Genomic DNA, 23,246 nt, shown 5'->3' with positions numbered 1-23,246 from the left:
TTGCTTGAAGTGATGCTTTAGATAATAATCTGTGGCGAATTTCTTGCCGGAATATTGTCAAATTAAAAAAGTTTGCCAAAAAAGGTCTGGCTTTTGATAGGTTGTTGTTGTTGTAGCGGCAGAAAACACTTCTAAAGTAATTTCGAGGAATGGTGCCGACTTGACAGTCCTTGGCCGGATAAATATTTGGGCTGTACCGGTTACACAGACCCGACTGTCGTGTTGTTGTTGTTCTTGTAACGCAAAATTATGCCGAGTTGACAGTCCTTGGTTGGATAAAAATCCGCGTCTATGCCCATTGCGTATACCCAACTGTTGTGGGTACGGCATTGATCGGTCAATTTGTATGGCAGCTGATAGTGGCTGTTCCAGCAAATGAGCAGCTTCTTGGAGAGGAAAGGACGTGTGCGAAATTTCAGATCGAAATCTCTGAAACTAAAGTCTCCGACGTTTCCTTTTGGATGTTTCAAAAATCGTGGCAAACCTAAAATACTCTGTGTAGGGTATAAAAAGAACCTACATGCCTCATATATTTATATAGTGTCGCGCGATAAAATAATATACATATATTGCTTTTTTAACAATACAAATTCAACTCTACTGCTAAATTTTATATCAAACAAAAATTTTCAACATAACCTCAAATACGAAATACTTCAAATAGTTTCACATTTCTGCAAACACTGCGCCATCATTTTCACTGCACTCACCTCGAGGTATAACCCTCATAGTTTTGACCTGGATAAGCGCCCGCACCGGTAATCTGCACCACACCACCCTGGCCGAACGTCTTGTCATGCAAATCCTGTACACAAGCTTCCAATTTGCGATTAACCGACGACGATGACTTCTGTTGTGGTGACTGCGTTTGATGAGCAGCATTGCCAGCGATTGTTGTTGTAGCGGTGGTGGTATTTTCAAAAGATTGTTGTTGTTGTTGATGATAATTACTAACATTCGCTTTAGAAGTGGGTGATTGTGTGAGTTTAGCACCGCTAACACCGCTGTTAGTACCTAATAAACTGCCACCAGCACCACCTGCTGTCGGACTACCGGGATAGGGGCGTGGCACGGCGTTGGCTGTTAGTTTGGGGTTAGGTCTAAATGTGCTGCCACCACTGCCGGCCGCAGTGGCTGCCTGCATGTTGTAGAGTGTGGTGGAGAGTGGTGGCGGCGGCGGTGGCAACTCGATGCCACCATTCAAATCACCAACGCTGGCATATTGGTGGCTCATCGGTGGTGGCGGTGGCGACACAGCGGCGGGATGATGGAAATGCTGTGGATGTGTCGCGTAGTTGTAATGATGCTTGGCCTGCTGTTGTTGTTGTTGGCTGTAATAACTCGGCGAGGTGGGCACGTCCGAGGGGTAGCCCGCCGAACGGTTTAGTGTCTAAAGGTTAGATGTGAATGAAGTTAAAGTGGCGGACGTTATTATTATTTTTGGTTAGATCGAATATTAGTGGTGGATGTAAATGCAATTATTGTTGTTTTTTTTTTCTAATTAACAAAACATAAGTGCCGTTAGTCTACATTAATTACTCTAATATGCTAAAAAGAAAAGAATATTTTAACCACAGCGAGCAACACACTTATTTGTCTCAACACCAATTGTTGCCAATTCAGTTTATTTTTATAATTTTTGTTATAATTTACAAAACAACAAACATGCAGTTCGTTTCTTTTCGTTTGTTTAAAAAATTTCGCCAGTGTGTTGGCCACTCATTGAACGAGCTGTTCTTCCTCAATGCAAAGCTACATCAATTAAAATGTGAAAATGTGCAACAACAAAATAAAAATCGAGAAACAACAATAAAAACGCACAATTACAAACGTATACATACATTATTTTGACTCTTCTGCAATGTGCCATAGGTGGACTGCGCATACTCCGTGTCACTCTCGTCTGTGCCAAAACCTTGTGTCTTCTTCTGCATCGCGCGCGCATGTCTAATGGTGATGAGTTTCTGGCGCGCCTCCTCCAACTGCTTCTCCATGCGCAGCACATCGGAGCGCGCATTAATCTCCTGCGCCATGCCATCCACCATCGAGGTGTTGATTTTCAATGTCTTCTCCTCCTCATCCTCCAAACCCTGTTGTGCAGCGCGCACCAAATTTTCTGTAGACTTGATCACTTGATTGCCTGCCGCTTGCAGGCGGCGTCCAGCTTCCGAATTGGGGTTCGATTTCACTTTGCAAGCAATAAGCAATTGTGCCGTTGAGGCGGCCACTTGCTTGGCGGTGGAAATTAGCATTTCTTCGGTGCCTACGCCGCGCACCAAATTCTGTGCGGCCTCGACCAAGCTGTGCGTGGCGGCAGCAACAAGACGCGCTGCCGATATAAGGCCCTCCGACCATTGTCCGTCATCGGAGGAGGTGAGCGGACGACGCGCCACTTTACCCTGGTCGATGAGTTCGCGTTGCGCCGCGTTGGCAGCGCGCACCAAAGCCGACGAAGCGGCCATAATACCTTTGGCGGCTTCCAATATCATTTCATCGAACTTCATGTTCTCGTCCAACTCGATCTGAAAGTGTAAAGTCATTTAGTTTATATGTTTTGTAGTGGAAGTGTTTTGAGGTTATGTTGTGTTATGTGTAATTTACAATTGTTGAGTGCATTGAAAACTTTCGCCATTATAAAATATTGTTTAGTAGCATATTAATAATCGCAGTAATAATATGTTTGATTCCTGGGTGAACCTTTAAATGTAACAACCAAGAATATCAAACATATCTGACTGGAACTATTAGCGTTTAGTAGCAGTTTAGGGCAGACACACACACTGAGAAACCACACACCATTAATTTTTTAGCTTCTCGTTTTAGTGAAATTCGCACAGTTAATTTTTAACAAATAATTTTTTTTTTTAATAGCACAGTTAGTTACGAAAAGTTCAACACCATTTCATTAGATTGTTAAAAAATTATTTCCAACACCACTTGGGCACACATATTAATTAGTATAGATATATGTATGTATATAAAACACCCACCTTCACATCGGGTTGGCGACGCGGCCGTAGCGACGCCAGCTTCTTAGCCGCCGCATCAATAGATGCCGCCGCGCCGAGCAGCTCGTTTTCGGCAATCACTGTCGGATCTTCGGGATCAATCCAATCTGAACCCTTTAGTAGGCGCGCCATAGCCACCAGATCGGTAACGCTCTTCGCCACACGACGCGATAAATGCACACGATCATCGGCCGAACAATTGTGTAGTATGCCATTCAAGAGTTCACGATAGGACTCGCCGACAGAGGCACCAGCTTCGAGTGTGCGTTGACGCAAATCTTCCGTCTCGGCACAATTCCATGCAACCGAACGGCAAATTAGTAGCATTTCGGATATGGCGCGACGACCCAAATTGGCGGCTGCGACAATATCGGTCTGTAAATTGGAAGCACCGGCGGCGACGGCCTTTGCCGTGGCCAATGTCACATTCTTGGTGACGCGTATCAAATCTTCAGGACCACAATGGGCGCTGCCGGGTGGTGGTGGTGAGTGGATGGCCTGTGAGAATATAAATAAATTTAATTTTTTGAGGTGTTTAAAGTGATGTCAGTGAAAAAAAAATAAATTTAGATTTAAAATCTAAACAAAAATATGGAAAAAAGTATAATTTTACATACATACACACGAAAAAGTATTGAAATTTAATAGTTTTTTGTAACCAATTTATTTTTTTATTATTATTAATTTAATTAGATACTTTTTTTGCTTTTATTTTTGAAAAAAAAAAAAAATTAATTTAATTTAAATTGAAAACTTTTCTTGAAGTAGATTTTTTTTAAATATTATTTTCATTGAAATTTTTAATATATACTATCTCTGTATTGTTTAAGATGATATACATAAGTGAAAATATAATATTTTTTTTGCAAAACATGTTTTAATTTTGTATAAACAATTATTTAAAAACAAATTATTGAAAAAAAATTATTTTGTATTTGATGAAAAAATTAGTAGTGTTTTGTGGAAAATCTATTTTTGTTGTATTAATTTTTTTAATCCAAATTTTTTCTTACTTTTTTTATCGAAAAAATAATTTTTATCAAAATTTTTTATTTAAGAAAGAAATTTTTATTGCAAAGATCTATTTTTGTTTCAGGCATTTTTCTTAATTATTTTAATTAAAAAAATAAATAATTCAAATTTTTTGTTTCAAACAGTAACTTTTATTTGAAAATTTATTTTTGTTTTTAAATTTATAATTATTTTATATTATGCAGTTTTTCTTAGTTTTTTATATAAAAAAAAACTTTTTATTTATTTTTATTTAAGAAAGGTTTTTTTTATTATTGGAAAACTCGATTTTTGTTTTATTAGATCTTTTTCTAATTTTTTTTATTAAAAAAAATTATAATTTTCATTACATTTTTTTTTGAAAATAGTAATTTTCATTGAAAATTTTTTCTTTAAAAAATATATTTCATAATTTATTCAACTTACGCGTATTTCCTGTGAAATGGCTTCGACGGTGGACTCCATAGCACGTGTGCCACGTGTGTGTTCATCTTCAACAGCCTTGACAGTCTTCAGCAATGAAGATACATTTAGCACCATTACCTGCATTAATTCAAAATAAAATATTAAACTCTAATTCACATTTAAAAATAAAAAAATAACACTATTTATTAATTAAATTAATTAGCCTAATTTAAATAATTAAAAAAAATTAACAAATATTTTTTTTAATTAAAAATAAATATATATTTTTTGTATTTTTTAAGTTAAATTTTTTCCCCTTTTAATTAAAAAATAATTTTTAAATTACGAAAAAATATTTTCTTTTTTAAAATATTATTAAAAATAATTTAGTAAATTAAAATAAATATATTTTTAATTTTTTTCTTTTTTAATTATAAAAATATATATTTATTTTAATTACTATATAGATGTAGTTTAATTTTTTTTTTTTAATTTTTTAGATAAAATATATTTTCTTTTTTGAAATTTTATTAAAAATATTTTTTTTTTTAAGTTAATCACTATTATCAATGGCTATGACACATTCATTTATTACCATAAAATTTCAAATTCTATAATATTGAAAATTAAAAAGAAGTACACAGTTTATTTCGGTTACATCAGACTATCCCCAAAAAGAATATTTATTTATGAGGTGATAATTAATTTTTATTTATTATTTGTATTATATTTATTAATATTGAATTTCATATTAAGTATAAAAAATTAAGTATTTGCGTTAGACTATCATATTTGTTTGTATGTATGTATGTATGTATGGGGTTTACAATACAAAACTTAGTAGATATGAAACTGAAATTGCAGATGCTGCCGTACGCGTCTTGATAGTTAATATAAAATCAACTTTTTTAGTATTTTTTATGATCAATAATAAGTAGGTGCATTTTGTTAAACCTAAACCCCTGTTTTTTTTTAATTTTGGAATATATAATATTTAAGTGTTGAAACTAAAACCTAAAACTGTTAATCAAGGGTTCTCTGGAGTTATTTGAGCGCTTAAAATTTATTTCTAGCAAAATATTCGAGTAGTATCCCCTTCGTTTTGAAAAATATTACATTTATTTGTTGTTGAAAATAAATATTTTTACTATACAAACTATTTTTAAAAATTTATCTCATGATATTTTTTTCAATACTTTTTTATAAAACCTAAATTAATTAAAAACCCTTAAATTGTTATAAAAATTATTATTTCTGCTATAAAAAAAAATTTTTTAAAATTTGTCTCATGCGATCTTTTCAGTACATTTTTATAAAACCAATTTTTTTTTCAATTTGTAGTTGCACGTTTTGTATTCACTGATTTACTAAATTATTTGTATGAATTTAACTCATTCTATTTTACAAAACTTTTTCAAAAATGCTAAATTTTTTCAAAAATGTTGTTGCACGTCTTATGTTCATTGAAGTGCCTGCGCACTTTAAGCTAAGCTACCGCTCCATCTTGTGGTTAAAACTTTGTATGTAATATTCTTTTAGCTGTTCGAAAAGAATAACCACAAGAAGATTAAAACCGAACTGTATTTAGAAGTAAGCTAAATGTTGCCAGAAAACTTATTTTTTAATATTTAAATTTTGATTACTTCCAGGAACAATAAAAATTAGGTTATGTCGCAGAATTGAACGACAATAACATACATATATTTGTCTGCATTTTATGGTTATTCAATTAAACGACGTAACCTTATTTTTATTGTTTTTTTTTTCGAGAAATCATAACCTCTAAAGGCCGACACATTCCCACTTATTTTGGGTTTTTAGCTCTGACTATTTTAGGTTTTCAAGATGTGTTAGATTGAAAATAATCCACTGGGACTGATTTTCTCCTATTTTTCATATACATTTTTTTTTACAATTTCTATTTTCTCACTGTTCATTTTGCATCCAGACCTAAATTTAATAATACTTTTTAACTATTAGAACTTGTATTTTAGTGACTGGAATTCAATTTGAGTACTTTTTGGAGGGTTTAGGCATATTGGAATAATATTTTTTTGGAAAATTTATGAAATCGCTGAATGTAAAAAATCAATTTTGATTGGAAGAGGTTTTTCTATTATGGTGCATTCTAGATATTTTCTAAATAAAATCTTTTTGTTGTAGTGATTTCAATTTAAAATCCATTTTACTCAAAATTTTATGAAAAATACAATTCTAAAGTTCAATTTTTTTTAAAATATGAATTCGTAAAAAAAAATCATCGAAACGACAAACTCTAATTTTAAGCACTTTTAGATATCCGAAACTCTATAAAGCTATGCATCGGAAAATTTTCATCGAATCAACGAAACCTGTTAAGTGTTTTTTGATAACCGAAAAGACATTATGTACTGTTAATTTTGTATTCGAAAAAAATTTAATTGAAATGACAGCCTTTAACCTCAAACATATCTAGATATTCAAAACTCTACATTTTTAATAATATAATTTCACAAAAATTTCATCGAAACGACAAACACTGTAAATATGTTTTTGAAACCCAAAAAGATCACATCCAATCGACGAATACTAATTTTAAGCATATTTCGACATACAAAGCTTGCAAGTACTACTCACAAAAGTGCTACTTCTGAAAATTTTCAAATATTTTGTGCGTTACTCGTTTGCTAACAGCGCTAACCATTCACAGCCTTAGCCTTACATACATATATAATAATATGTTGATAGTTGTGTGCTTTTTGTTGTAAGTAATTTCTTTCCCGCTTTCAATGCATAATAATTTCAACTAAAAAGAGAAAAGTGTGGCAACTACTAGCTATGTCTGTGTGCAGTGAAGCTGTAGAAGCCTCCAAAAGTCAAAATTAAAAATATAAAAAATAATAAATTGCTACCAAAACGTAAAGCAAGTCGAGTGCAACAGCATCCGCAAATTCTTACAAGCCAAAATGCTATAGAATTTTTAAAATTTTAGTATTAGTATTATTATTTTAAATTTTATATTATGTCTAAAAATTAGTTTAACCAGTTGATTTGTTGTTGTTGTTTTTTCGAATATTTATGCGTTAAATTTTGATTTTGCGGTGCGTTGACGGTACGATTTTGATTATATGAATAAAAAACGATGCTCCAAAATGTCAAAAAATGAGAGCAGGCGCATGTGACGACAGCTGGTTGACGTTAAGACCTTTTGGCGAGATGAAGACGACGTGTTATTCAATATATGTTTATAATTTTTTTTTATAAAAATCGTGCAACTCTTGCGGTTGCTTGACTTGTGCGCTCGGCACTTTTGCTGGCCTAAGCGCTAAGTATTCCATGATTTATGAGTGACTGGCGATGGAGTGCGCGCTGGCCATAGAGTATGTTAGTAGTACCAGCAGCGGCGGCAGCAGATGTGCACATTTCTTTAAGCGTCTGCATTACCCCCAGGGTTGATGATTTAACATTTTTTTTTTGTTTTTTTAATTTTCGATATTTTTGACAGTACAAATGGGCGCGCACACGTACGAACAAGTGATTTGACAAATGTAATGGAAGAAGAAAAAAGACAGTAGACAATGACAGTAGGCGTTTAACACTTGTATGTGTGTATTTGTATAATAATTTTCTGTTTGTTTACATAAAAATTGCACGCAGCTTTTGCTTTTTGCGTAAATTGTTAGCAGTTTGCAGCTTTATTTCTGTGCGTAAGCGTTTAGAGACCACAGCGTAAGAATTGCAAGAGTCACCAAAGGATAGTTTGCGAGAGTAGAAGAACAGCGGAGCAGTTATGCATATATGAGTGTTTATAGACAGAATATAAATAGAGCGTCGTGCAATGAAGCGAGTGCCAGGCGTGCTAGGTTGTGCCGCACAAAGCTTGTGTTATGCCGCTAGTTACTTCATATACATATTTACAAGTGCATTCATACATGTCTCCATTAGCAGGCTAATTAGACGTTTGCGCAGGCCTTTCTTGTTTGTTTAATAATTGTTTTGAATAGGTGTATGCAAAGGTGGCTACCATTACTCGGCTGACACAGAACAATAAATATGAGAATGCTTCTTATACAAAACTGTGATACACAACTATTATAAATTATTAAAAAAAAAACAACAACAAATAGCAACTACAAATAAATATTTACAAACGGTGGCGAAATTAGTTGTTTTGCTTTTACTTTTTTAAATTATTTGTAGAAGCTAAATATGAAAAAAGTTATAGATTCACGTGAGAATACATGTTATGCATTAGTTTAAAATTATTTAACATTTTAATACAAAAATTCAAATTTATTTATTCTAATATATAAAATTACCCCACCCCATAATGCACAAAATTGCAGTGCTATCCACTTTTGTACACATACTTATATTTTTTATATTTACTGAAGTATTAAATGAAGTGCCAAAGCCATTTTGTTTTTATATAAATAATGATTTCTATAAAATATTATTCAATTTAGTGACTTGTATAGTAAATAAATAGTTTTATAAAGTTTCGTGGACATATTTATGTGAAAAATGCTCTCAGCGGTGTTGTCAAATTTATTAAAAACACAGCTTTTGTTGTTGTCCAATTTTCAAGTGCTCAAAATGTTTTAGTTGTGCTACAATAATGAATTTTTGATGCATTTACAATGTATTTGAACACAAAAAATGAAGAAAACGCAGATTATAGAGTCAGTATTTACCAAGAAACCAATAAAAAAAAAATATAAAAAAAAGTAAAAAATAAAAAAAATTATCAAAGAAAAGCTCGTTCACTTCGGTTGCACCTACGTATATTCTAGCCTTCACTAATAAAATAATTTTGATACAAGAACTTGATTTTGAACGGTCAGTTTGTATGAGAACAATATGCCCCACTGAATTGATCTGCACAAGATTCGAGATGGCGGCCGTTGCCTTGGGCAATAAAATGTGTCAAATTTCGTCAAATAAAACTGCTTTCCATACAAGTACTGGATTCTGATCGTTCAGATTGTTAGGCAGCTATATGCTATAGTGGTCCGATCTGAACAAATTGTTCCGAGATGGTAGCGTAGCCTTCGATAATGAACCATGTCAAATTTCGTGAAGATATATTGTCAAATAAAAAAATTTTCCATACAACTGTTACATGACGAAGCAGAATTATTCCTTTTAAAAGTGTAATTGGAGCGTTCACAAGAGGAAATCTATACCCAAAACCTACTAGTAATCCCACTCATTCAAGTTTATATTTTGTTGTCTACCTTTTCGAGCGCTAAAATAAACATTATAATGCCGAACAAGAAAGAAATTTCTTGGCTATTTAATCAAGCAAAAATATTTCTTTTAAAAGTGAGAAATTTCTGTAATTTCCTATATATTATTTAGATCTTACAGAATAAATCTTTACCCAATACCAATTAGTGACCACTCTCATTCAAGTTTATGGTATAATCTGCTGCATACTTTTCAACACAAACTCTGAACACTCTATCACCTAACTAGAAACTCGCTGACTCTATAAACAAAAAATGCCTTTCATTACTTCTTAAAATATTTTTCCACTAGTTTAGCACACAGCATTAACCGTTGTAATGAAATATGAAATTTTAATGACACATGCAATTTTTAGTTAAAATGAAACAGTCCAAAGTACCAAAACACGAAAACTAATTAAATATTTATACATATTTATATATATATAACTGAATGTATGGCTATTTTATTCGGTTAGAAAACGCAGCAAATGCAATTTCTTAGGTGAAAATTAAACGCGAGTTGACTCCATGAAAATAAAATCGGTGTTTTTACAACAAAAATTTTATAAGAAAAATATTAAAGTTAGAAAGCTGATTTTTTGAGAAAAATTCTTCAAAAACAAATTTAAGTATTAATATGAGAAAGAAAATAAAATTAAAAGCACCACAACAACGAAAGCATTGAAATCTGACTGACGAATTATAGTATTGAAACGATAATTCAATACTAGAGTGTGTGAAAATAATAAAAATTTAATTTGAAAAGTAAAAAAAAGTATTTGAAAGAATATGGCAACGATACTTACCCTAGCACTCTCCTTCAAATCTTGCATCGACGGATCGTGTATGGGTTTGCCTGAGGCCAATTTGGTGGCATTAATCAGATCACCCAAAGCAGAGGCGACATCCTTAACGGCATTGATAACCATAACTTGCGAATCTGGCTGTGTAGAGCCTAGACTACAAGCGCCACGCTTAACAGCTTCCGAAAGTTGTACTACAGAAAGCAAAAGTAATTATAAAATCGTACTACAAAGCGCAGTAATGTATTAAACGCCACACTTACATATAGTTGAGACGGCGTTCTGTGCGGCGTTCGCCAGTTCCTCTTGTGTGCCTGCAGCGCCAGTGACCAGTACTTTTGTGTCCTCCACCAAAGCCTTGGCGGTTTGTAGAATATGTTCGCGATGATCGGCGAATGAGCCATCACCGTCCGAATGCAAGGTGCCGGCGGTGGCAAACATGATGGTCGTGTCGAGATCGCCAATTATGCCGGACACGGTGTGCGCCGCATTAATGCATGCTTGCGTGCCGCGTGAACCGGCTTGTAGCGCTGCCAAAACCTGTGCGACCTTTTCGGAGACGTCACGTGCGTTGCGTGCGATTTCGCCTTGACTCGACACGTCGTTGGGACGTGCGCCAGTTGCGCCCGATTGTATCATAGAGCTCACCGAGCGACCCAAATCCACCACACTCGAACGTATGCGCATAGCTACATCCGGTGTGGATGTGGTCGTGGATGCGCCCACCGAATCCTGTGTCAACTGCGTGTAATGCTGTGTCATTTCTAAGGCAATTTGCGGCAGTAGTTGCGGTTCGATGGTTGCCTTAGCGTTCATGTCATTTGCTAGGCGCGCAATTTCCTTAGCCGATTGCACCATGCGTGTTTGATAGTCAACGAAGGAGTCGGAGTAGGAGGCATTAAGCAACGATTGACGTTTGTCGGTCAAACGAGTAATGGCACGATTCACTTGCTCCATCAGACCCGTGACGACACCCATGTCCGCGTTGATCTTCTCCACAGTTTCCGTTAGCTCTTGTATCGCTTGACGCGTGTAATCGATCGACTCGTCCAAGTGTGTGTGCGCATGTGTGGAACGTGGATTGCCGGCCGAATCTTTAGCGGCTTGCACTAGCGTGACAGCGCTCTCCACCACCGATTTCGTTTGGTTGATCAAACTCATTTGTTGGTTAGTGTGAACGATGTGCGTGCAAGCGCCGATGGCGCCATTCACCATGGGCACAATGTAGCGTGAAATCTCGCCGACAGCGTGTCCCAATTGCTCGGCATTGTTCTTGCCCGCCATGCGTATAGGTTCGAGCTTGTCAATTAACTCAGCGGCGGAATTCAAGGTTTGACCGCTGAAGCCATGTAAATTATTATCGCGGCGTTGACTCAAACCTTGTGCGCTGACAGCCATGGCGCAGCTATCCAATTCACGAGTGCACGTGTTCAGCGTATGCAACACTTGTTCGCATTGCGCTTGACCCGGCGCTTTATCGCGTATGTTGTCTACCAAACGTTTCACGGATTCGGAGACGGGTGCTGAGGCATTGGAAAGTTGTTGCCATACTGGTGGATCATCCGGCGAGAGCGCCAATGATTTTGCGGCCTTCACCATTTCGATCACGCCATCGATAACACCGCGTCCGGCATTGATAACTGGTTCTTGCGCCTTGCGACCTTCGGCGGAAATCTTTGCTGGCACCGAAATGAATTCCGGACTGGAAGCGTATTGACGTACCGCTTTCACAGACTCCAATAGCGGTTCTACGAGACGTGCGCGCGTTGGTGTGGATGGCTCGTCTTCAATACTCTTTATCTCCTGTACCAAGTTCGAGGTGGCTGTGGCAACTTGTTTAGCCAACACAATGAACTCATTCTTTGCCACCGGATTGTTGGTGTTCATGCTGGCCTGTCGGCAGATGGAGCACAAATAGCTGGTATGCTTGGCGATTACCGTTAGCGCCGATATCTTTTGCTGTTTCGTGGCTTTGGCGCTGCTCACAATCTCGCAATGCTGACGAATGCCCTGATAGGCCCAGCTCAATTGAGCCTGATCAATGATACCCGGACGCCCGGCGACGCTACTCGGATGCGATACACCAATTAAATAGGCGGCCTGTGCAGATGACTCGATCAAGCTGTGTATGGACTCGCCCACGGTGTTCACCGACTGACCAAAACCAACGTGATTCGATTGTTTTGCATTGTTAATCATCTCGGAAATGGCGTAACCCAAATTGCGTGACTTGCCGGTTGCATTCTCGACGCATTCGAAGTAGCCCTGTTCGTTGATGGGCTCATGTGGATAGTCCAGCATTACGCGCAGACCCTCAATGTTGCGTATGGCATTGTCGCACTCCTTTTGCCCCGGCGCCGATTGTATGCTGGCGTCGACGAGTTTGTTTATGCTTTCGATGACACTACGAGCTGCGGCATGCAATAGATTCTTGGCATTTGGTTGACCTGGATCGGCGGCAATGGACTTGGCGGCAGATAGTAATGAACAAGATTGGGTGGAGACATTGCGCAAACGGTCGATCATTTCGGAGCGTACGACCTCATCGGGCGTTTGACCGACCATCTCCATTGAAACAGCGAGCAGATCGCGATAGTTGGTGGCAAAGTTTTGGCTAGTATCGGCTAATTGTGCGGGACTGTCGTACGCCTGTACGATTTGGCCACTAGCCGCGCTGAGTCCCTCGGCGACTTGTTTCAACTCCGACTGCAATGTGTTGTAGTTACGTTCCGACGGTGGGAATTCACTCATCGAGAGTATTTCACTTAATTCGCTCACATTACGCAAAGCGTTATCCACTTCACGTTGACCAGGTATGCAATCGACGGTCTTTGAAAGCGCAGCGGTTACATCACGTCCAGCTTTGGTTAACGCATCGGTGTTGCCGACATTTTGCAGCGTGCGTTGGGCTTCTTCGATCAGGCGCGCCGAATGCAATACCACATCGTCGGCGCAGTCTATGACAACCGGGTTCTTTGTTGTGGCCGCGACGCCATGTACGCTCTTTGTGAAATCACCGAGCGCTAAAGCGGTATCACGTCCGGCCACACCTGCGTAACGACGTTGTTCTTGTATAACCGATGAGAGCAACTGTCTGAGCGCCAGACCCACATTTTTGGCAGAGATGCGCAGCTGTTGTGCGGTGTTTTCGACCGTCTCGCCAGGCAATGGACGAATGCTGCCCGATTGCGCCGCCTTACGTGTGTCGTCCAGCACGTTGTGCAGATTGCGCACCGCCTCCAAAGCAGACTCCAATTCTTGACCGCCGCAAGCTTCACGTGCACGTTGCGCGGCCGAATTCAATTCAGACACGGTTTGACCCAGATAAAGCGCGCTCTTCGACAGCTGTGTTGCTGAGGGTATATCGGTGACGGTGGGTTGTAGCGCGCGTGCGGAACGCGATACCTGTATGGCTGGTTCGATAAATTGCTCAGCGGCTTCGATTAGATTTAACTGGGCATTGGGATCGTCTGGACTGGAACGTGTAGTCTTCACCGAGGTCACCAGACGTGGTATTGTGTCGGCCGCGCGTTTGCAGTCTTGTAACAACTGTTCCTTAGTTTGATGGTCATCACTATGCTGCACGGCATTCTGTGCTGCCGAAATGCATTGGGTAGCCGCCGAGGCAGCTTGTTTGGAGCAGTACTCGAGACGATGAATTAGATTACGTTTCATGGCTGGCGTATTTGCAGTGGTGGTGGTGATTTCACGCAACTCTTCGGCCGCGCGACGCAAAGCATTTTGATTTTCGGTATTTTGTGGATTACCAGAGCAGAGGCGCGCAGCTTCGACGAGTTTTGCTGTAGCATCGGCCAACTGCTTGGCAGCTGAAAGCAAACGACGTTGCATATCCTCATCCTTCTGCTGATCCGCCTCACCCTTGATGCTCTGTATCAATTGTGCGGTCGCTTGTCCGAGCGTTTTGGCGTGACGTACCATTTCTTGTGGATCGTTAGAAGCCACCAGTATGTCCGTGCCGATAATAACATTCTCCACCGGACTCATCTCTTGGCTGGTGCGACTAGCATATTCGCGCGAACTCAACTTCACATGATCCAACATATCACTCAAACTCTTCGACACATCACGTGCGGCGGCGAGCAGATCATTCTTCAATTTCGGATCATTGGTAGCATCATTGCACACCTCACACAAGTTGTTAACAGCGCGCGCCACATTACGTGCCGCCGCCTCCAATTGTTCACGACAAGCGGCATTATGCAACGTGGGCGCAACAACCTTAGCGCAAGCCACCAGCTGACTAGTCGCCAAAGCGCATTGACTGGCCGCGCCAATAACGCGATTGCGTGACTCCTCATCCTCGCAGCTGGCCGCGATCGCCTTGGCGCGCAACATCAAAGCGGCTGTGGTATTCGCCACGGCCTTGGCCAAAGTCAGCAGCATATCATGCAAATCACTATTTTCAGGCGCTTCCTCTTCAGCAATGGTGCTGAGCACATGCGTCGTCGCCTCACCCACGCGACTAGCGGCATTGATGAGATTCTGTGAAGGTTCTTTGCTCTCTGGCTCGGCGGCCTTCAACAAATCGCTGAATGCATTGCATAAATTACGCGCGGCATCCAACAAACGATCACCATTGTTACTATCCTCCATGAGCGCGGCGATTAGACGCACCTCCTTCGTTACTTCTGGTATGGTTTGTGTTATTTGTGAAACGGATGCGGAAATGGCCTCCGTATCGACCTCATCGAACTGTGAGGCGGTTATAATTTGTGCGGTAGCCGCATTCATGGTGGCCACATGACTGGTCACAGCCTGTTTCGAAGTGTCCAAAGTGTTCTCACGCCACTCGATCGAACGCAAGTCGGTGCCGAGCTCCTGTATGGGCGCCTAAAAGTAGCCAACGGGATTTTAGTGTGTGTCTTAATTGTGAATGTGTGCGTTTTTATGCGCTTTACTGTTACATACCTTCGTTCTAAGCTCCTCATCGGCACGCAGCAAGACATCTTGACCCGCCGAGATGTAGCCGAGTAGCGCGCGTTGCGGTTCGGTTAGGTTCACAGTGCTTATGCGTACCTCCTTCGTCTATAAAGAGTGTGATTTATTTGTACAGTGTTTCAGTTAGATAAATTTGTTAGCAAAATTTATATTATTTTACGCTTGTTAACCTACTTTATGCATATGTTCGCTTTGACCTTTATATGTGTATGCAGCATGAATTGAATGAAATGTATTTTTATTAGTATATTATGGTGCCTAATTTAGGTTATGTTTCTATATACATAGATATACATACATATATGTATGTATATAAATAGTTATACACAAAGCTCATGGCAAAATAGAATAAAATGACAAAATAAAATGAAAATAATAATGCATTGTAAAGAAAAAATTTTTTGTACTCACCGTTGGCGGTTGATGGGCGTGGTTAACTTGCCCCACGTAGGCGCCATATTGCACCGATTGCATTTCGCCTTGCGTATACTTGCGCTCGCCTTTTTGTTTACGTTTATTTTTACAGTAATTTGTGCAATGCGTAGATTTTAAGGCAAATTGTGCGAAAAATATATACAAGAAAAATAAAAATATTTGAGAAAATATAAAAAATTGTTTTGAAATTTAAAAAATAGTCTTTAAAATATTTTAAATATATTATAAATTATTAAAAAAAAAAATTAAAAACAACATTCAAATTTAAAAAATGTATATAAAAAATTAAAAAAACATTATATTAGGTTAAAAATATATATAATTATTAAAAAAATATTTTATTGTTTTAAGAATTTTAAAATTATTATAAATAAGTAAACGGAAAAAAACTATATTAGAAAAATAAAAGAAAACATTTTAAAATTAAAAAATAAATATATACAAAATTAAAAAAAAAATAATATATATAAAAATTATACATATGTATATAAATTATTAAAGATTTTTTTTTGTTTTAAGAGTTTAAAAATAGTTTCTAAATTTTTTTAAAATATTTAAAAAAGTATTTAAAAAACATTTAAAATATAAACAAATTCAAAAAAATATAAAATTAAAATTTTTTTTTTATTTAAAATAGTTTTAAGGATTTTAAAATTACTACATATAAATAAGTAAAAAAAGAAAAACTGTATTAAAAAAAGAAAACATTTTAAAATTAAAAAAAAATATATAAAAATTAAAAAATAAACATAAATTATTTTTAAAAAAATTTATTGTTTAAAAAAATATTTTAAAAATTTAAAATATAATGAATTAAAAAAATATAAAAGTAAAAAAATTTAAAAGAATATAAAAAAATATTTTCAAAGCTATATGCCAAAATTTTCAAAACAAAAAAAAAGATATCCAAAAAATCACAGAAAAAGCGTAAAGCGCAAAATTGACACAGAAAATAACAACTCACCATCGGATGCACGCAGTATTTCGGGATGTGCCAGCGACTCAGTATTGATTTTACCAATTTTATTTGTTTCATGTTGCAAGAATGTTGCTCTGCAAATAGAAATAACTGCAATTAGACACACTCTATACACTTAACACTTTTCAACAATGCTTACTTTGAGGGCGCAACTGACTCCTCCACCATAGTGGAGCCCTCATCTCCCTCGATACCAAAATGATCTTTGGTTTGTTTCTTCTTCAATATAATATCAATATAACCAGCGATTAGCTGTACAATTTGCTCAGCCTCGGTTGTTTGCACCGAGTAATATTGATTGGCATAATCACCGAAATCCAATGTGAAGGTATTCGGCGAGGCGCCCCAACGACGTACCGTCGTCAATGGCCACGATACTAAAATCTCCTTGGTGCGTTCATCCAAACGCAATACGGAATCTTTGGTCACGCCCAACAAGCGTGGCACCAACTTATTGCGTCCGTTCATCTTCTCCTTCACCAAGAAGAATGTCACACCGTAGGTAGGCAGCTCACGTGCCGTCTTCGTATACAAGACTTTGGCGTCGATTTCCGTCAGAGCGGCGTGTTTCTTGTGCTCAGCAAATATTTTCTTTTCAATGTTCTTCACACGTACGTAGGATTGCGGCAGGAAATCCTTTAAACTGTGTATGGGCAAATAGAGATGTAAATACTTGTGTGTTTGTGTGTGTGTGCTACTTATAGTTGAATATGTAGACTTACTCTAAAAATCCGGGCTTATGCTTGGCTTCGTTGTGTGGGCCGAATTGTATGTGCACTTGTATGCCAGCGAATTCACAAGCTTTTTGTATGAAAAGAAACCAGTATTAGAATAACAATAACAACAAAATGTATGCTTTGTATACGGAGCGCCCCAACGAACAACAACACGTACCTTTATCCTGTGTAACGGGATGTGTGCCATCGAGTATGGCGTCACGCGCCTGCACGTACAACAAATTCAATTGCACCGGATCACGTGAGTCAATATTTTGATCCGAGAAGAAGAAGCGACGACGCAACAAAACCGTTTCCGACTCATCAATGCCTTGTTCGCGCAACGTCTTACCGACATCCACCCAATTGACTGCAAGTAAGTAGAAATTTTATGTAACTTGCACTCATACATATGCATATATTTGCGTGTAATTAATGTCACTTACTTTCATCATCGGTTTTCAGCTTCCGGCGCAAACTTTCCATCTTCGCATCACGATCCTTTTCGGTGAATTTCCGACGCAACGTCAACGTGCCAAACTTATTATCCGGCAGGCTCTCATTCTGCGCCTCGTTATCCTCGCGCACCAGTCCATACTCCTCATGATTGGTGATGCCAATTTTCGTGCAAATGACCACCATTAATTGCGACACCGGTTGCGAGTCATCGACAAGTATGGTCTTCACGGCACCGTCCAACATACGCACACGCAACGTACGTAGCTTACGTCGATATTCCAGCGTGTCCTGATTGTGGAGTATATAATAGCCGAGTGTACGGCCGGCTTCCAGCCAAACGCCCTGTTGATGTTGCTCATCCGATATAAATAGACCATATTCGCTGGCTGTGGGAGGAAAACAATACAGAAAGCAAAGCAAAATGAGTGATGATTAAAGGGAAAATGTGATAGACAAGGAATCAAGCAAAATGCGTGGGGGCATACAAACATACATACACATGCGAGATTTACACTATGTATATACATTATATATATGTATGTATATATGTATATGCATGTAAGTATACATGTATGTATGTACACCACCATTATGTTTGCCTTTTACTTACGTTGTCCCTGCACAGCTTCGGCAAACTTATCCCGTATAATTTTACAGGCATCAAATACTGTCGTATTGGGATGGAATTGTATGGTCTTTGTGACACGGCCACCCTCTAACTGTATACGTAACGATAGTGTTGACATTTTGGCACTTGTCGTTGTACGTTTTGACGTCGCTTTTTCTTCGCTGCTTGTGGTTGTGTTGCAGATATCGACTAACTATGTTCTTCTTATTGTCGATTTTGTTGATTTTTGCGTTTTTCGATAATAAAATTATAGACTTAGTTTTAAAAGGCACTGTGGAAGAGAAGAGTAAGCGAAATTTGGTTAGCATAAGTATTGGTTTTCTGATTGATTTTGATGTGATGTGCAGGCAGGCGTGTACTACCATGTGTAGTAGTGTGTAAAAATGTATATTATGTAATAAGATATTTATTCCCAACGGTGAAATATGTATGTACATATGTAACTCCTATATGAAAAAGGCAGAACTAAACCATACGCAGTTGATTCGATTCGATTTTCAGAAGGGTTTCATAATTCTACTGTGAAAAATATGATATAATTTTGGTATATAAATGGCATACAAATGACAAAGGTAACCTTTACATGTTATATAAACTGAGCAAAATAAACATATATCTAATGGAATGTATAAAAAAATATAATATAACTTTCTTATTAAGATTCTCAATTTATTAATATTACAAAATTAGTATTAATGTTTTTAAATCTACTTATTTTCTAATTTTTTTTACTATCTTTGAAGATATGATGATGAAAATCGTCAGGCAAGTGTTAGAGGGATGGCAAGAGCTTGACATCTCTCGCGAGTCCGTTCGAATGATTTTCGTTGATATTTTGCTGAATTTTTTTTTTTGCAAAAAGAGTATCGTAAGCAGATCTCTTCGGACATGCTTGATCATGCGAATTCTGATCCCACATTCGAGGAGAGCAATCTAACTGCCGAGAGACATGGGTTTAAGAGTTTGACATGCAAACAAGTCAAAATGATCAGAATGGAGAGAAGGTGATGCTCATTATTTTTTTCGATATTCGTGGTTTAGTGCATTATGAATTTGTTCCGGAGTGACAGACGGTTAATAAGGAGATCTATTTGGCCGCATTGAGGCGTTTGCGTCAAAACAGACTTTGAAAACGGCCGGACTTGTGGAAGAAGAATTCATGGATTTTGCACGATAATAATACACCATCGCATCGAGCTATGATTGAGACCGAATTTAAAGCCAAAAATGCAATGAGCCCCAAACTCAAATTGCCGCTCCGTGGAATCCAGTCATCCCAAAAAGTAGGTGTTTCGACCACTGGAAAAATCGTTGGCATACGTGTATTACTTTGAAGGCGACAAAATAAATATTGATGATTAATGAAATATTTTGCGTTTTTTACAATTTCCGGGTACTTTTTTGTCACAATATATACATTATATAGAACCGCTGTCCCAACAAACTCTAATCTTAAATTAAAAATAATTAGGCTTATATTGTATAGGTTTTTAAAAATAAATCGACTTAATTTAATGGGAGTGCTTTGAGAGAGTATTTTCTTTTCAAACCAAAGCTTAGGCAATTTTTCTTGTTAATTATTAATCAATGTTTTTTTATATGTTCTCTGGTAAGTATAAATTGTTCTATCATGCAAACAAAATATCTTTTTGGCTGAAGACGCTATTTTCCGTACTCAAATTTGGTTGAAAATACACAATTGGAGACTTGAGTACGTTGTATTGATCAAATGGAATTATTATAGAGGAACAGTGCGGGAGGTTTGAGAAGATAGTTCTAAACTATAATTATATTCGATGCAAGGTTTAATTTTATTTTTTTCCATTTACAAATTCTAACGTTTTCGAAATCAGTAGATGTTTGACGTAATGGGTTTAAATAAAAAATCTGAGCAGATTTTAGAACCGTCCTCAATAATGAAATAATAATTTTGGTATTAAATAAAATTTCAAAAATTTTAAAAAATTTGAATGTGGTTCAGCGAAAATAGTGTTTGATTTTTTTTCTTTTTATTCATATTTCATTCTACGAAGATCTAAAGGAAAGATCCTTATATTCGGATATCCGAAAAAAAATATCGAATTTTTTATTGTTTTTTTTTTTTAATTCTACAAGACCTTTAGAATATTGTCCTAAATTTTCAAGTTGATCTGAGTAACAGTTTCGGAGATACAGTCTTGAGGACTTGTGCATCTTTTTTCGCCGAGGGGTCACCGAAAATGAAAATAAAATATTTTTTTTCATAAATTTCAGAATTTCTTTGTTAATACGAATAATAATATGATCTTCGAAAACTCGAATAATTTCAAAAATAAATATTAATCGGAATGCAGATTTTTTTAATGTATTGACATTTACGAAGATCATATTTAAATACCGTATTTACCAGATATTTTCAAAATATTATACGGATGAATAACCGGATATTGGAATATCGAATTCAAATTCTAAAAAAATTTATTTATTACAAATAGTATATTACTTCAAAATTATCATTGTCAGCCCTTATTATCAATAATCACGCTCAAGACTGTGATGCTCCTCTTAAAGTCGCAACTTCTTGTGTATTTAATTCCTGCTTTGAAATGCTTAAGGAGTGAACATTTGACAATGGAAAAATCACATTAATTTGATGGCACAGAATCCACCCTAAATACAATCAAAGCAAGAGAGAAAAAGGCAGGCAAGGATTTTCTTTTATAATTTTTTGGTTTGTTTGCAGAGAAGAAACCCTCCACTTTGCTGCGGTCTCCATATCTATTACACTGTAAACGCATACATATTGATATTTATCTATTGCAGATATGTAAATAAAGAACAAACTATCTAATGTATTATGAGTTTTATAAAATAGTTAATTTTAAAAAAATTTTGTGCGACTTTTTTAAGACGAAATTACTTTTTAAAAATTTTCACATTTTTTGTATTTGTGAATGGTGAACTGCCTGTCATTTATGGCTATCTGTATGTATCTTTTGTCAATATTTGCCTTAAAACTTCTTCACAGTACGCATAATTGGCAAAATGCCAGCAACAACAACCCCTCTTACAGCCGCTTCCGCTTACTTTGACTTACGGTAAATGTATGTTTTACCGCAATGCGCTCACGTTTAATATTTGCTCTTAGAGTTATCTGTGCACTGGGCATTAGGCAACCCTCACGACCGCGCTTAGTTGCATTGTGTGTTTATATGTATATATGTTTGTGTGTATATTGTTATACCCTGCACAGTGTTTATTAAGTTTGCAGCAATAGAAGGTAACGTGCCAACGTTTCATAAAAAAAATCGAAACTCGCTGCAAGATAAAATAATCGATATATATAACCATTTTATAACCAAAACTCAAATTGAGTGTATGATAACCAATGTATAACCATTTTATAACCAATATATAACCGTTTTATAACCAATATATAACCGTTTCATAACAAATATATAACCAATATATAACTATTTTATAACCAAAACTCATATTTTGTTTCGGTATGAACGGTATCCCCTACATAGGGTTGTGCGCTGGGTTTGGGACCCGCCACGTAAAAAAACACCTCCAATGAAAGGAAGCAACAAGCCTCGGATGAGAGACCGCTATAATCGCGTAAGCGGTGTCTACGCCAATTAAGAGTGGTTTCTATTATTTCGTTTTTCCTTCGCCTGTAAACTTATGAAAAGTGATGTTACGTTGTTTTGCATCTTAGGTGACGATATATACATGCATAACATTGTAATAACGCGCTCAATCCTCCAACTAGTCCTGCAGTTTTTGAGATATCGATCTGAAATTTTGCACTCATCGTTTTCTTCCCAAAAAGCAACTCGTTTGTCAGAATCACCGATATCGGACAACTATATGATATAGCTGCCATACAAACTTTTCGATCAAACTCAAGTCCCTGTATGGAAAACTTTTTTATTTGACAAGATATCTACACGAAATTTCGCATGCAATATTGTAGAAGACAATGGCAAATTCTGTGAACAAATTGCTTAGATCGGACCACTATAGCATATAGCTGCCATACAAACTGAAGGATCAGACTCAAGTCCCTGTATGGAGAACTTTTTTATTTGACAAGATATTCTTTTGAAATTTAGTATGAACTATTACCCAAGTCAACGCTACAATCACCAAACATATTGTTCAAATCGGACCACTATAGCTACCATACAAATTTACCGATACAAATCAAGTGGTTATATGGAAAACTTTTTGATTTGTGCAGGGTATAATAACGTTTTTTCTTCTTTATATGTATGTATAATGCGTATAGTTGCCGTCTGCCTTTAGTTAAATGCTTGCCTATTTTCTAATTCGATACTTTTTTCCCGGTTCAAGCTGGAAAGCTGCTCAATAGCAAGGCAGGAAGTGGAGAGAAAACAAACAAACACTGCAAGCATCACTTTGCCACTGGGGCACACCTTGTCAATATAATTTATGTATGTATTTTTGTAGTGTGGTGTGTGTATGTATGCTGATTAAGTATGTAATTAAAAGGATATATAACAGTGTGCTGTTAAAAATTAAAGCTGATAACATAGCAGTGTACTATATACATATGTAGGAAAGTAAGTATGTAGATAACTATGTGTTGATATGTGTATGTGTGTATATTTATATTATGCATGAATGC

General features: G+C 36.8%; 1 protein-coding gene across 5 annotated transcripts in view; it reads right to left on the bottom strand.

The window, feature by feature from the left end:
- LOC120778488 (talin-2) overlaps nt 1–23,246 on the bottom strand; it is a 45,714-nt gene that overhangs the window by 578 nt on the left and 21,890 nt on the right. For 2 of the 5 annotated variants that reach the window (XM_040110309.1, XM_040110310.1), the window contains exons 2-15: nt 18,596–18,884; nt 17,973–18,371; nt 17,705–17,896; nt 17,533–17,611; nt 16,950–17,453; nt 16,796–16,884; nt 15,808–15,896; nt 15,367–15,483; nt 10,701–15,288; nt 10,441–10,631; nt 4,446–4,562; nt 2,991–3,506; nt 1,842–2,522; nt 711–1,390 (exon numbers count right to left, since the gene is read on the bottom strand). In XM_040110309.1, coding sequence (XP_039966243.1) covers nt 711–1,390; nt 1,842–2,522; nt 2,991–3,506; nt 4,446–4,562; nt 10,441–10,631; nt 10,701–15,288; nt 15,367–15,483; nt 15,808–15,896; nt 16,796–16,884; nt 16,950–17,453; nt 17,533–17,611; nt 17,705–17,896; nt 17,973–18,371; nt 18,596–18,731 — 8,378 coding nt within the window. In that variant the 5' untranslated portion in view covers nt 18,732–18,884. Of the gene's footprint in view, nt 1–710; nt 1,391–1,841; nt 2,523–2,990; nt 3,507–4,445; nt 4,563–6,674; nt 7,839–10,440; nt 10,632–10,700; nt 15,289–15,366; nt 15,484–15,570; nt 15,594–15,807; nt 15,897–16,795; nt 16,885–16,949; nt 17,454–17,532; nt 17,612–17,704; nt 17,897–17,972; nt 18,372–18,595; nt 18,885–23,246 lie in introns of those variants that run through there. The other 3 variants (XM_040110312.1, XM_040110311.1, XM_040110313.1) reach the window with 3 other exon arrangements.

Source organism: Bactrocera tryoni, chromosome 5 (assembly GCF_016617805.1).
Source record: "Bactrocera tryoni isolate S06 chromosome 5, CSIRO_BtryS06_freeze2, whole genome shotgun sequence".
Lineage (NCBI taxonomy): Eukaryota > Metazoa > Arthropoda > Insecta > Diptera > Tephritidae > Bactrocera > Bactrocera tryoni.
The sequence above is the reverse complement of the archived record's forward strand: the minus strand, read 5'-3'. Positions and strand labels throughout refer to the sequence as shown.